At 35.8% G+C, this 15,452-nt stretch overlaps 1 protein-coding gene across 1 annotated transcript; it reads left to right on the top strand.

Moving 5' to 3' along the window:
- Positions 1–6,060: 6,060 nt before the first annotated feature.
- On the top strand, positions 6,061–6,965 carry LOC128869835 (uncharacterized). The gene is made up of 3 exons (XM_054112434.1): positions 6,061–6,128; positions 6,199–6,400; positions 6,459–6,965. The coding sequence occupies exons 1-3, from the start codon at positions 6,061–6,063 to the stop codon at positions 6,963–6,965; spliced, it is 777 nt and encodes a 258-aa protein (XP_053968409.1).
- Positions 6,966–15,452: the final 8,487 nt, after the last annotated feature.

Here is a 15,452-nt window from a genome sequence, read left to right as displayed (position 1 = left end):
GATTTCCAATTGTTGCTCAAGTGTGTAGCGTTCCATGATGAAATGTATACTAATGAAGTTTACAAATGACAAGCGAAAAATAAAAAATATTGCGTCGTTCGCCCTCCCTATGGGAAAAAAGTTGAAGCGCACCTATTGAAAAACGCTTTATTAGTATACAACATGTCTTATAAGGTATGTGGTAAATATTACCATATATTTTTTCCTTCATATATAATAATAAATTAATAATAAAAACATTAAAACAACAGGTATTATTAACAATTAGTCACTAATTATAAATTCGGTAAGGATGATGATGATACACTTGGTCTTATTTTAAATTCTTCAAGTAAATCAAATTAGTAATAATCAATAAGAAGGCATATGCAAATACAAATATGTGAATTTATATATGTACATATACGCATATACATACATATATATGCTCACTCAAGTAGGTGTGCAGATGTCGAACGTTGCCGAATGCGGGGGCCGATTGTGCTCTTTGTCGTTCGTTCCGCGCTTTCGCTTGCAGTTCAAGCAAGGTAACGACCATGAGCAAGATAAAGACGAATGAGCAAGATAACGACAATTGAGCAGGATAACGACACATTTTTTCGTGCATGCAGCCTGCTAAATCGAATTACACTGTTGAACAAATTCAGGTTAGCAAAAATTAGGTCCATTCTGAGAGTGGCGGGTGAAAATAGAGGCGAAATTAGAAGACCCGTATCGCGCCGTTTTTTTATGTTAGTTCGAATTTTTTTTTAATCGGCCTTCGAAGTTTGCAGTCAAATGCCGATTTTCAGTATATTGTTTCATAAGTACCACAAAAATTTTCGAAATCAATTTTTTCAAAAATTGTAATTGTTGCACAGGTCTCTAGCAATAATTTGGCTTTTACAGATTGAAAAAATATCAATTAGTCGACGAGTTATAGCCAAAAAACCATATAAACAATTTTGCTCCGATTTCGAACTTCGAAGGCCGATTAAAAAAAAATCGAACTAACATAAAAAAACGAGAGAGAGCCTCTTTTCGGTTCGTTTCGTTTTCGTTTGTTGTTTGTTGATAAATATTTATGGTGTGCGCGCGTTGGCTGTTATAATTTACTCATTTGATCTCATCCAGTGTCTGATCTCAAACAAGATCCTATCCAAGTTTGGAATAATGTCATCGGTTCCACTTATCCGAAATTAAAAAAAATAGCAGTGAAATATTTGAGTACTATCGCTACATCAACGCCATCTGAAAGACTGTTTTCAAAAGCTGGCTCTACTCTTTACCAGCAAAGATATAGATTGAAAGGTTCTTCTCTATCAAAATTACTTTTCCTTCAGTCAGTGGATAAAAAATGTTGGAATTTGTAATAATTTGATCTTCTGTTTCTTAATAAATTTCGAACGATTTTACTGTATTTATGTTAATTTTAGTTATGTATCTTTTTGATCGTATTTGTTTTTTATATAGAGTAACTGCGGGTATTGTGGTATACCCATTTTATTTTCGTCTATAAAATCGTTAAATTTTATTTGATTTGAATGAAAATTTATCAATAATATGCTACCGTTATTAAGTTCAAATAAACCTAGCTTCAAAAGCCTTAGAGCCGCGAGTTTCAGAAATATTTAAGAAAGTACTGCAAAAGACGGAAACAAGCCCTTGAAGAAATTGGCGGGTAATGTGGTATACCTTATTCTGGTAATGTGGTATAGTATACCACATTACCCGCATATGATGCCTTTAATAATAAGTCAGTTACTTTTGATTGATAACTAAAATTTTATTGCGAACCATTTAAAAAAGGAATATGAACTGAATTAAAACATATTGAACAAAAATATTTTAAGCTTCAATTGACAAAAAACGCAAGAATAAAATTCATAGCACTTGTAAGAGTATTACTTACAAGAATCGCAAAGAAAAATAGCACTTCGATTGGGAATACACTTTTCGTGGGCCCAAATTTGTTCGCATTGCAGACAAGAGGTCCAAGGCTTCATTATTATATCCTGCCCATAAATTTTGCCACAGTAGTTGCAAGACGATTCTTTTGTTGGTGGAACATCTGGAGACTCCTCTTCACTGTCACTTGAATGCGAGTGAACAAACGATTTGGTAGAAATATTTTTTTTATTAGAGGGTTTTGGGGATGGATTAACCGGAGCATTGCGTTTCCTGTTAATGCTTTCAATGCTCTGTAACAAATTACACTTATAAGGCGAAGTTGTTAAAACAGTTGCCTTTGTTTTTCGGCCTTTCCGATTAGGTGGAGGATCTCGTAGATTTGGTGGTGGAGATATTTCCCAGGGAGTAACGAGTCCTCGGCTTGTGCTTGCTTCTATAAACAAATTAAATAGCGTTCCTAAAATTTCCATAGATTTTATTGCGAAACTTACGAATTTCAGACTCAATTTCCATGGCTGATGCCCTTGGGGTTTCTTCTGTCGTTGAATTTATAGTTTCAACTGGATCCTCTGAGAAGACAATATATCTAGCAAGATTTTTTATATTTAAAACTGAATTGTACCTGATGATGATGAGTTCCCAGCTATAAAATCTGCATCTGTGAAAATATGTTTGTCAAACGGATAAATTCCCGTGGCTTTAAAACCATTTATTGCAATTTGTCCAGTTTGAACCCTCAAATAAGCCTTAGTAAATAGTCCTGCGATATCAAAATGTGTAACTTTTCTGCCCTGTTCACGCATAAATCGTCTTATTTCGTCATTATAGTACTTCTTAAAAGGTCCCATAAAAGCCTTATCCAACGGTTGAAGTTTGTGTGTTGAATGGGGTGGCAAAGAAAGTATAGTCACATTGTGTTCGCGAGCTAGATCAATAACTTCTATATTGCGTGTGTGGCTATAATGCCCATCTAATATAAGAAGCAGAGGTTCAGACGGAGATGGTTTCGTTACGCTTAAAAAATGCCTGAACCATTTCGTGAAGATGGGAATCTGAACCCATCCAGACAAATGGCACGCCGAGTTTGAGCCAGGGGGAGCGTCTTTCATTAGAAAAGGGTTATGGTTTTTTCGTGGAAAGATGAAAAATGGTGGTACGAAACCACCTCCTGCGCTCATGCAAGTGATGACTGTAACAAGCGATCCTCGCTCAGCTGAAGTCATTGTTCCAATCTGTTTTTTTCCTTTCCGAGCGATTATTTGTGCCTGTTGCGAAGGAACTACTGATATTCCGGTTTCGTCAACGTTCCAGATACGAGTAGGCGGAAAATTATGTTTTGCGTTTTCTTCTTCCAGCAATTTGAAAAATATATCAACATTTTCTCGAGAAAAACCACGTGCACGGTCGACGCTTGTTCCAGTTGGCTTTCGAAAACTCAGAACATTTCGGTGTCGGTTACAGAAGCCTTTTAGCCAATCCTTGCCAGCGCACTCTTTAATAACGGAGAACTTATTGGGAATGTTGTTTTTTGTGGCAATTTGATAACACAATGACCGCACGTCTGCGCGTGTTAGTCCCCAGTACCTTGACTCCATTTCTAGTAAATATTTAACTAAGTCATTTTCAATTTCCGCTGTTAAAATCGGAGCCCGGCCAAGTTTAGTTGTCAACAGCTCCTTGATGGATTTCTCGCTTCTTGCCATGCGCTGCAGAGTGGTATGGGGGACACTAAATGTCTTGGAAGCCAATTGAATACCCGTTTCACCTTTTCTAACCGCTTGGATAGCTTTTTTCATATCCTCTGCTTTCCATTTTCGTATTTCACCCTTCTTCGGCATTTTTTTGATCGAGAGGGTAATATGGTACACTATACCACTTTAGCCGCCTTTACCTATCCCACAATAGCCGCATTAGAGTTTGAACAAATTAATTTTTAATAATTAAATAACGATCAAATATACAAAAATATTGGTTATATGCTTCACTAGTATTAAACTCACTTATTACTTCCCGATGAATAAATGCAGTTTAAAGCACAAGATTTTAATTTGCCAGAAATTTTCCACTGAGCACAAAAAAATGCCAACCACACGACCCCGCGATTTTTTTACAACTGACTCACTGTATACCTTGCAAAACACAAATCAAATCACGCGTTCTTAAGATTCTGAGAATACCGAAATATCTAACTTGGTCCCGTTATTTCCACGACTTTAGTTTTCGAATAAAGCTGCTATACCACATTACCCGCCTATACCACAATACCCGCAGTTACCCTATACATTTTTAGTTTGTTTAAGCTATATTTTATTTTTTTCTGTTTACTTTAAAATTTAATTTGTGTTTTTCGATTTTTTTATCGATCTAAACCGATCTATCATAGTTGAACTGGCTGTAGTTGGTTCAGGAACGGTTAGAAGAGATCGGCCGATAAGAAAATGGGCCGGGGTAAGCAAACGAAGTTCATTAGGGTCACTGGATATTGGAGTTAATGGCCGACTATTTACTATGGCCTCAGCTTGGCTAACGATGGTGTGAAGTTCGTCGTGTGATCAATGGCATTTAGCAAGTTTCACAGCGCCTTCGCATAAACCTCCAAAGTGCGGTGACCTTGGAGGAATAAATTTCCATTCGATCCCCTCGTTTCTACAAAATTCTTCAACGCGCTGTATATGTGCTTGTGTTACGAATGACTGAAGAAGTTTTCGTAACTCCTGATAAGCTCCAATGAAGTTTGTTCCGTTGTCTGAGACAATAACGAGACACTTTTCACGTCTAGCTATGAGGCGCTTGAGTGTCGCGATGAATGCAACGGTCGACAGGTCAGGAGCAATTTTAAAGATCACAGCCTTTGTAGTAAAACAGACGAAAACTGAAATGTACACCTTTATTGGTGAACGACCTCCATTTTTTTGAGTTACTAATAAGAGAGAGGAGTTACCCTTGCGAGAGGACTGTCCTACCCACCTGACATTGTAGTCGCCAAGTCATGTGTCGTACTCAAAGGAACGTTCTATGTGCTCATAGAAGCAGTCTGTAATCAGATCGTCTTTCTCTTCCGTTGGGAAGTGGGCGCAAATAAGCGAGATCCTTCTGGATCCTGATGCGGATTATTGCGAGAACACTGGAATGAAAGAATGTAGAGACTGTGCGAAGTCTCTTTCCAATACAAATCTCGCGCCGAATTTCGCACACGGTAGCTGTAGTAAACGTCGAAGGGTTGGACCTGTCTTCTTACCTTGCCCCGTCCACGGTATGGCGTTGATGCCAGCCTTTACTCTTATGACGACATCAATCAGCCAGGCAATAGCACCTCCCCCATAATGAACTAAACATTCGAGGTGCATGTCCTCAAATCGTGGTTCTTAGTTCGTTTACGGTCATCATTATCAGAGTAAGGAGTTCTCATCAGAGGCTTTGCTTGTGTTTTCATTGGATAAGGATGTAGCGATCATACATACGGATTTACTTAGTTGTTACTCTTTTGCTAATTGTGATTTTAAAAGTTAACAACAAACTATTTTTATTAGCATCATTGAGTTGCTCAGTACTCTTTGCGAAATAGCTGACAGTCCTGATTCGGCTCAAATTACTTTTATTGGGGACGTAGGGAAAACGCGGAGACTTCTCTTGGCCGCAGCATGGTATGGTGTTTGTAGGCATTTGATATGTGTGCTGGCACAGTGTCCGTATGTTGTGAGTTCGAGATCGAGTTTTGTCCAAGTTTTGAAAGTGTTATGGCTTTTGTTATTGTTATTGCCAAGAGTTCTTATATATATGTACTAGACAATGTTTAGATTAGAGGTATTTTATCATATTAGGCCTAGAGAATGAGCTTAGTCTAACATATTCAAATAATCTTTGAAAGAAGTATATATCTCTTATCTTAATATAATAAAAAAATCTTTTAACTATTAGTATTAGTGACAAGAGAGTTAAAAAGGAAAATATCAAGGAAAACGCACTTATCTTTACTGAAGATATGCAAAGATGTGCTTCTGTTAACAGACAGATTAGCTCAGGGCCCTTACTATGTAATGCGATGCGAAAGAAAAAATTCACGAAATCGCAAAATCGGTACTCGGTATTTTGACATTCGCATTCACATTTTGCGCTTTCGCAATTTTTTCGCCCTTTTCGCATCGGCAGCACTCTGTATTGCGAAAGTGAATGTCAAACAGCTGTCACTATCGCATTTTTCTAGCTACAAGTAATAGCCATACGCAATTTCCAAATATGTAAGTATTAATTGATAATTTTATAAATTTGATATATTAATTCATTGTACCTTTTTGGAAAAATATATAGGGCAACTCCAAAGACCAACAACCAAACACAAAAGAAACAATTCGAAATCCAAGTGGACTTCATGACAACGCATCCAGATTTGGCAAAGGGACTAATGAAGACGCCCAACGCAAAAACAACAGTCAATAATTTATGGAAGAAAGTAACTTCCCAACTAAGTGCTGCTGAACCACCGATGCGTGATATGGCCGGCTGGAGAAAAGTAACTTTAGTGACATGTGTACTTTTTATTTCTATAATGGGATTATTATAATTTTCAGGTTTGGGCGGACTACAAACTCCATTTGAAAGCCAAAATGCGTCGGAACAAAACCAATATTGCCGGTGCAGGGGGCGGTCCGTCTGTTTATTCCCCACTGAACCAATTAGAACAGCGAGTAAGCGAGTTGCTATCTATAAATAAATCTGTGGGCAGGATAGGTAGCACGCGGGAGTTTGGTGCGCGTCAGACGGACGTACCAACGAAAAGTTTTGAAGCAGCTTTTAATGATAGCGATTTAGTCGATATGCCCGAAGAGACGAATGACAGCGATTCAGTCGATGTGCCCGAACAGGTGACTGAGAAACCTTCCTGCAGCCGTTCGGTACTCACTCCACGCAATAAGCAAAGCTTACTAGAAAAGCAGGTGGATAATCAAATTATGCAACAAAAAAATTCAACAGAAATACTGACTGAGCTTAATGATTCCTTAAAAAATATTTCCAAAACCATGAAAATGGCATATAAAATAGAAAATTGTCCAGAAGAAGAAGGTCTTTGTGATTAGTCGTGTAATTAGAGCGCTCCTATAAAATTCTTAATTTTACCAAGGATATTCGAAGAGATAAAAAGTTTCAACATTGGAAGCGGATGTTGAAGTGTTGGTGATTGCTGTTGTGGTGTGGCAAATTAAAAAGATTCGCCTGGTGGTGGCCTTTCTGAGTGTCCTTTTTGATCATTATTCGTGCGGAGAAATTAACTGAAAACTGAAATAAAGGCGACATCTAGCGGCAGGAAGGAGTACTGTGATAATAGGTTGGTGTATAAGCTAAGTGAGGTAAATTATCATCCTACAGACCGTAACACCCATTCTATTGAGGAGGGACAATACATTTGTCGCAATAACAAGTTGCTCCGAAACTCTGCGAGTCGAATACATGCGTTACTGACGTAAGTCAGGTAGGCGGGTAGCAGAACGAATTTGTATACGAGTAGTTACAGAGGTTAAAGGTGTAACGTATCAAAGGCATTGCCACCTAGTAGTAGTTACTAAATAATAATTATTTTATAATTGTTAATACTTGCAAGTTGGCAAAATGCATCGAACTCCTACTTCAAGTAATGCGGCTAAGAGAAGAGTTACCGAATTATCTCCGGATCTTTCACTGCAAGATGTAATGACGGCCATACGTGGAATTGAAACCAACCTTAATAAGCAATTAGAGCGATTAGCTTCTAAACAAGACATACAAGATTTAAAAGAGTCAATGGGATTGGAAATTGAAAAGCTAAAGGTTACAAAAGATGAAAAACCAACACTAGCTGTTCAAAAATTATGCGAAGACAAGCTTAGTCTGCATCACATTAAAATAAGAGAGGCACGTACATTATACGATAAAGATAATAAGTGCAATATAATAGCAGAGTTTGAAACCGTGGAAATGGCAGGAGATATCCTTAAAAACGCTAGAATGTTGCTAGGTTCGGATATATATATTGAAAAGGACCTTAGCTCTGAAAGGCAACAAAATAGAAAAGTGCTATTGCAGTTAAAACAAAAGCTCTTGACCTTAAGTAGAACACATAAGATATTCGTAAGGAATGATAGCATGAATATTGACGGCAAATGGATGTCATACAATAATAATAAATTACTTATGTGTGAGGGACAGCCGGCAGAGAAAATTCTTATTCACTACTTTGGTATAAACGTGTCAAAAATTGATATTACCGATCACTCTTTGTTAGAGAAAATAAATTAAAAAAACTAAAGAATTGTACTAAAGTAACCGCAAAATTAAATGTAATAACCAGCAGTGATGAACTTTTAGAAAATCGTAATCAATTAACTAATATTAATATTGTGTCGTATAACATTAACGGCTTAGCAAACAAAACGCTATATAAAAATTTTTTTGATTACATTTGTTCGTTTGATGTTTTTATCTTGTTGAAACGGAAAATTTTGAAAAATATTTTAAATTCTTCAAGGGGCTTACTCCGTTTTGGAGATCAGCAGTACGACGTAGTCATTATGGACGGGCAAGTGGTGGACTCCTTTATGGCATTAAAAAAGACCTAGAAAATGTTGATGTCAGATATTCGTTTAAGTGTTTGGACTGTTTAGACGTAATCGAATTTTGTGTGGCTGAAAAAACTGTAAACTTGATTCCATTATATTTGAAGGGTAATAACTGGATACATGATTTTGAAATAGTAAAAGAAAGTTTTGTTCAAAATGATTTTGTAAATGGTGTTGTAATCAGTGACCTTAATGTACGAATTGGAGAATTACAAGTAAATATGGACGAAATCTTACTAAATGATATTGTAGGAGGAAAAGCAGATAGGAATTCAAGAGACAAAAAAATCAATAGAGGTGGGAGGCAGTTCATAGAGTTCTGTATAAATAATGGTCTAATAGTGTTGAATGGCATGTTAAGTAGTGATGTTGAGGGAAAATTTACTTATGTTAGTAATATAGGTGAATCTGTAAATGATATATGTGCATATTGAAACATGCGTCTGATTTTATAGTGGACAATAAAACATGGTCTGATCACATGCCTATTATTTTAAAAATGCAATTGCCTGCAAGAAAATCAGCTTCAATATGCAAGACGAACTTGTTACCAAAAATTGTTTGGGATGAATTACGAGCAAAATTGTATAACAAGAAACTTATTAGCAACCTACAGAAAAAGAAATATGTAAAAAAAGAGCTAGATCTTGAAGATTTAACTGAAATAATTAGAATATCAACTTCACAGAGGCGCAATAAAGAAAGATTAAGAAAAAAATCGGAATGGTTTACCTGGAAATGTCAGTCAGCTAGAAAGATGTCATTAAAACAACTGAGAATTTATAACAAAACTTTGAGTGGAAGTGATAAAAAGAAATATATTCAGGCAAATAGAAAATACAAGCAACTGTGTGAAGAGAGCAAGAAGAATTACTATGACAATCTTGAACTCAGAATAAATGAGGTTAATAACAGTAAGGATTGGTGGAAGATGGTCAACGTCCTTCGGTGTTCAGTTACAGAATCTTGTCTAGAGGTATCGCCAGCAATATTCATGCACTATTTTCAAACATAATTAAATCCAACTCGCTGTGCACCATGTATACAATATGTGGCAAATTTAGTAAGGGATGATTGTCTAGACAGACCAATCTCAATAGATGAAATCAGATTGATGTTACATAAAACGAAATGTGGAAAAGCTCCGGGCTCAGTCAAGGTTCCATATGAGTTTTTTAAAAATGCCGATGACCGGTTTCTTGTTAAGTTGGCAAATGTTTTTAATAGGCTATATAATATGGGCCAAGTATCTGAATGTTTCGAAACAAGTCTGATATATCCGCTCTTTAAAAAAGGCGATAGGAAATCTCCCTCCAATTATAGAGGTATCTCATTCATGAATTGTGTGGCAAAGATAATGATGGGCATTTTAAATGAGCGACTCACAAGCTGGGTAGAAAATAAAAATATTATAACAGAATTTCAAGCAGGTTTCAGAAAGCGACATTCAACTGTAGATAACATATATAACCTAGCAGCAATAGTCCATATTAAGTTCAGGGAGAAGAAAAAAGTGTACGCGTTTTTTGTGGACTTTAAAGCCGCTTTTGATACTGTCCGTAGACAACTATTGCTATACAAGCTTCATGAAATAGGAATCTCCACCAAAATGGCAAACTTTATTGAAAGTTATTACAGAAATACATGTTCGATAGTAAAAGTAGGAGATGAAATGAGTGAAAAATTCAAAATATCGGCAGGAGTAAAGCAAGGGTGCCTGCTTTCACCTTTGCTCTTTGCTCTTTACTTGAATGACCTGCACGACTGCTTGGAGGGTGGACTCTTTATAGATGAGTTAAATATCCGTTTGCTATTATATGCTGACGATATCGTCATATTGGCAGATGAGGTTAGTGCTCTTCAAAAAATGATAAGCAACTTAGAAAAATACTGCGATAAGTGGAATATGCAAGTAAACTTATCTAAGTCAGCTATAATGATTTTTCGGAGAGGCGTTAGAATAGCAGAAAAAGAAAAGTGGTTTTTTCACGGCGAAGTTATACCAATGACGAAAGAATATAATTACTTGGGTGTAAAGCTAACATCAAAACTCAGTTTCAAGCAACATATAGAAAATAGAAATGTTCTAGCGAAAAACAGTATAAATGCAACTTGGTGCACATTTCTTAGTAAAAATAAAATTAAGTTGTCGGCAAAATGGAAACTGTTTTTAGCGGTGACTAGAGCAATCCAGAGTTATGCTGCTCAGGTATGGGGAAACTCGTTGTTTGAAGAAGTAGACAAAATTCAACTTTATTTTTTAAAAAGGGTACTTCATCTCGCGAGTAATACGCCATCTTATTGCATTCTCTTAGAGACAAATGTTCCAAGTTTTCATTTGTATACACTGCAGCTTCACTTAAAATATATATTCAAAACGTTATTTGAATATGATGATAATAGATTGCCTCATATACTATCAAAAAAGATTTTAGAAAAACAGATATTTTGGGTTGAAGAAATTAGTAATCTAGCACAAAAGTTAAATATAACATGTAACTGGGGCACTTCAAATAAAAGAGAGTGGAATAGAAATATAATTTCAATAATAGAAAATCTTCATGATTCGAATACTCGAACTTTATGGGAAAGGGCACACCAAAGCACCCGATTATATAAGGAATTAGACCATAACAACGCCAGAAGTTATTTAAACGATAATACTGGAATCTATAAAATTATGTGGATTGTGATTTAATATACTTGGGAAGCCAAAGGGATTTAAATTGCACTTTATGTAACTTAAATGAATTAGAAGACATCACACATTTCTTAGGAAGATGCCCGATACTTAAAAGAATTCGTCAAAGATTTTTTGGAAAATATAATATAGTTTAAACCGAGATGAAATCATAGACATTTTAAATGGTGTTGGCCCTTCTGGATATAATAACTTATTTAAGTTCATCACTGGTGCTATAGAATATAGAAAATTAATTTTAAGCGAATTCAATATATAGTACCATAGTAACATATGTAAAATGTAAGATTTTTTTTTTTTTTTCTTTTTTCTTCCGACAAACGACCTAGTGTCACTGTCGTACGTTCTAATGTTAATGATTAAAAATGAAATGTAATGTTTATTTTAAGAAAGTCGAACAATAAATAATAATAATAATAATAATAATAATATAAAATAGAAAAAAAAGCTAAATTTAGCAAAAGAGCAATTCGTCCATAGTCAAAAAATGGACCTTGATAATTTAAAGTTAAAACATTGCAAATTAGAAATTCAAAAACAAATGTTGGATGTGGAGTTGCAGACAAATAAGACACATGAGAAACATGGAACTTCCTTTTAATTTTTTCTTATGTACGTATGTGCCTACACATACAAGTGACTTAGTTTTGATGTACCTGTCCATGCACAGTGCCTTACCGAAGTACGAGTATTATAGCTTAGAAAATGTATACTATGTATGTAATTTGTACACTATTGCTATTAGTTTTAATATATGTACACACTTTGTAGACCTAACTTAAATAAAAAACTGAATTCATGTTTATTAAAAAACGATTTAATTTACACAAATTTTTCATACAGAATTTCGAGTGGCAATCATATCATTTTTTATTTGGTCTCTTACACGTCTAGCTATATTTCCAAAACTCAGATTTTCTACATTTTCTATATTTACCATGTTCATTTGTTCCGGTTCGATTTCTAAACTCTGAGGATGAACTTTGAACAATATACATTAGAGTGGTCCAAAAATGCATGGGAAAAAATGTATATTAAAATTTTTATGCTGCCGCCCCCCATAATGGTAAAGAATGAAAAATAAAAAGACCCGTATTTTTTTTTTTTTTAATCAGACCATATTTAATGGTGCCGCCGGGGCTTTGAAATATCCCATGTATTTTGCATGGGAAAAAAATACTTTTTCGTAGATTTCACGTAAAAACCTGGAAAATGAATATATTTTAACCGGATACCTCAGTTTCTCTTCATAATTGGTCAGGGAATAACAACCAATCTCACAAAAAAATATCATAAAAGTAATATAAAATATTGTTTTTCGATTTTTTCTTAGATTTTCGTTTTATGGGGGCTTTTTGGGGTTCTATAAAAAATAGTTAATACAAAAAAAATTAATTATTTCATAATTGGTTGTTATTCCCTGACCAATTATGAAGAGAAACTGAGTTATCCGGTTAAAATATATTCATTTTCCAGGTTTTTACATGAAATCTACGAAAAAGTATTTTTTTCCCATGCAAAATACATGGGATATTTCAAAGCCCCGGCGGCACCATTAAATATGGTCTGGTTAAAAAAAAAAAAAATACGGGTCTTTTTATTTTTCATTCTTTACTATTTTGGGGGGCGGCAGCATACAAATTTTTTTTGGACCACCCTAATATACATATATTATGCAGAGCACAACAAACATTTAGTATTTGCACAACCTTTTCTGGAGCATAGTGTAACTCCCTTGAAGCTAGAAGGCAACGAAATCGGCCTTTCAAAACGCCAAAAACTCTCTCAATTAACGACCTTCCCTTTGAATGTTTTTGATTAAAAAAAATGTTCGTCGGAATCCTCCGTAGAATTCCTGAATGGAGTAAGGAGCCATGGTTCCAACGGATATCCTGAGTCACCTGCAGATAACAAAAATATAAAGGTATTTTTAGTTGAATAACAATAAATTACAATAGCTACATATGTATGGGCATATGCATGTTCATAAGCATTTATTACATGAAAATGTATATACATGTACATATATATATGTATTAACAATTATCCATATGTATGATATATATAGGGTTTTTCAGTAAGAGCGCTTCAACTTTTGAACTTTTTTGAATAAAACACAAACGGTTTGACTTTTTAAACTAATTTTTTATTATCGAGTTTGAACATATACATTTAAGTATGAAATTCGATTTCTTTTGCATGACCACCGCGTGCACGTTTTACGAAGTCCAATCGTTGAACCCAATTTTCGACCACTCTTTTGCATAAATCGGCCGAAATTCCAGCAATTTCGCGTTCAATATTGGCTCTGAGCTTCGTCGCCGGCTTGTTTCTGTAGACCAATGACTTCACATAACCCCAAAACGGGACGGCTTGTTAAATGGACCGTAAAATAGCCGTAATGCTCTTAAAGTAGCAGCAACAGAACGATTATTTTCATAAAAAATTTGCACGATTTGCAATCGTTGCTCAAGTGTGTAGCGTTCCATGATGAAATATATACTAATGAAGCTTACAAATGACAAGCGAAACATAAAAAATATTGCGTCGTTCGCCCTCCCTATCGGAAAAAAGTTTAAGCGCACCTATTGGATAACCCTATCTTATATATAAAATAAAGTCAACTTTTTGTGTGTGTTCGCTAACCGGCTGTGTCTTTGCACCGAATTAAACCAAACTCACACACATTGTTAAGAAGGTATTGAAGATGGTTTCCGTATAGTTTGGATATCTATTGGCGGATAGGGTTCGAGATATAGGTCAAAACGTGGACCCGGGTAACCTTTGGATGTGTATGTACAATATGGGTATCAAATGGAAGCTGTTGGTGAATGCTTTAGTGCAGTGTATTTTTCATGCCGCTCCGTGACTAGGGTCTCGAGATATAGGTCAAAACGTGGACCCGGGTAACCTTCGGATGTGTATGTACAATATGGGTATCAAATGGAAGCTGTTGCTGAATGCTTTAGTTCAGAGTATTTTTCATGCCGCTCCGTGACTAGGGTCTCGAGATAGAGACCAAAACGTGGACCCTAGAATGTGTTTGTACAATATGGATATCAAATTGAAGCTGTTGGTGAATGCTTTAGTACAGAGTATTTTTCATGCCGCTCCGTGACTGGGGCTCGAGGTATAGGTCAAAACGTGGACCCGGGTAACCTTTGGTTGTGTATGTACAATTTGCGTATCAAATGAAAGCTGTTGATAAGTGCTTTAATACGGGGTAATTTTCAAACCTATTGATGACTAGGGTCTCGAAATATATGCCAAAACGTGGACCCGCCGTGCCTTAGCACCGAATTAAACCAAACTTACACACATTGTTAAGTAGGTATTGAAGATGGTTTCCGTATAGTTTGGATACCTATTGGTAGATAGGGTCTCGAGATATAGGTCAAAACGTGGACCCGGGTAACCTTCGGATGTGTATGTACAATATGGGTATCAAATGGAAGCTGTTGCTGAATGCTTTAGTTCAGAGTATTTTTTATGCCGCTCCGTGACTAGGGTCTCGAGATAGAGACCAAAACGTGGACCCTAGAATGTGTTTGTACAATATGAATATCAAATTGAAGCTGTTGGTGAATGCTTTAGTACAGAGTATTTTTCATGCCGCTCCGTGACTGGGGCTCGAGGTATAGGTCAAAACGTGGACCCGGGTAACCTTTGGTTGTGTATGTACAATTTGGGTATCAAATGAAAGCTGTTGATAAACGCTTTAATACGGGGTAATTTTCATACCTATTGATGACTAGGGTCTCGAAATATATGCCAAAACGTGGACCCGCCGTGTCTTTGCACCGAATTAAACCAAACTTACACACATTGTTAAGTAAGTATTGAAAATGGGTTTCGTAAAGTTTGGTTGTAATTGGGAACACTAGCAACGGGTACAGCGTTCTTTTGAACCAGCCATAATTTCGTTTACTTTTTTAACGCTTGGGGCGGAACTGAACTGCCAAATTGACAGTGTGAGTTACAATGTGTCAATATTTCTCTCTGATTTGGATGCCATAAGGCGAAGACGTAAGGGCAAAGTGTAAAAGTTGTTTGTGAATTTTTTTGGAGTGGATTTTGGAACAGTGCATAATTTCTTACGAAATTTGAGAATTAAATGTGAAATCCGAATGTTCAAATGAAATTATGTGTTCGTGGAAGAAAACATGTTTTTCGTTTTTTTTTTTTAAATATAAATGGATAATGGTTAAAAAAGCTCCAATGCTTATTAAAACATATAAATTGAAACGAAAAATTCATGGATGATCAGGAAA

Source organism: Anastrepha ludens, chromosome X (assembly GCF_028408465.1).
Source record: "Anastrepha ludens isolate Willacy chromosome X, idAnaLude1.1, whole genome shotgun sequence".
NCBI classification, from domain to species: Eukaryota; Metazoa; Arthropoda; class Insecta; order Diptera; family Tephritidae; genus Anastrepha; species Anastrepha ludens.
This window is presented reverse-complemented; position numbering and strand designations above follow the sequence as displayed.

What these genes read in the sequence shown, in the direction of transcription:
- LOC128869835 (XM_054112434.1), top strand. Translation starts at nt 6,061, where the DNA reads ATGTCAAACAGCTGTCACTATCGCATTTTTCTAGCTACAAGTAATAGC. An exon ending in CATACGCAATTTCCAAATAT is followed by an intron (nt 6,129 to 6,198) that starts GTAAGTATTAAT and finishes AAAAATATATAG; the next exon opens with GGCAACTCCAAAGACCAACA. An exon ending in ATATGGCCGGCTGGAGAAAA is followed by an intron (nt 6,401 to 6,458) that starts GTAACTTTAGTG and finishes TATAATTTTCAG; the next exon opens with GTTTGGGCGGACTACAAACT.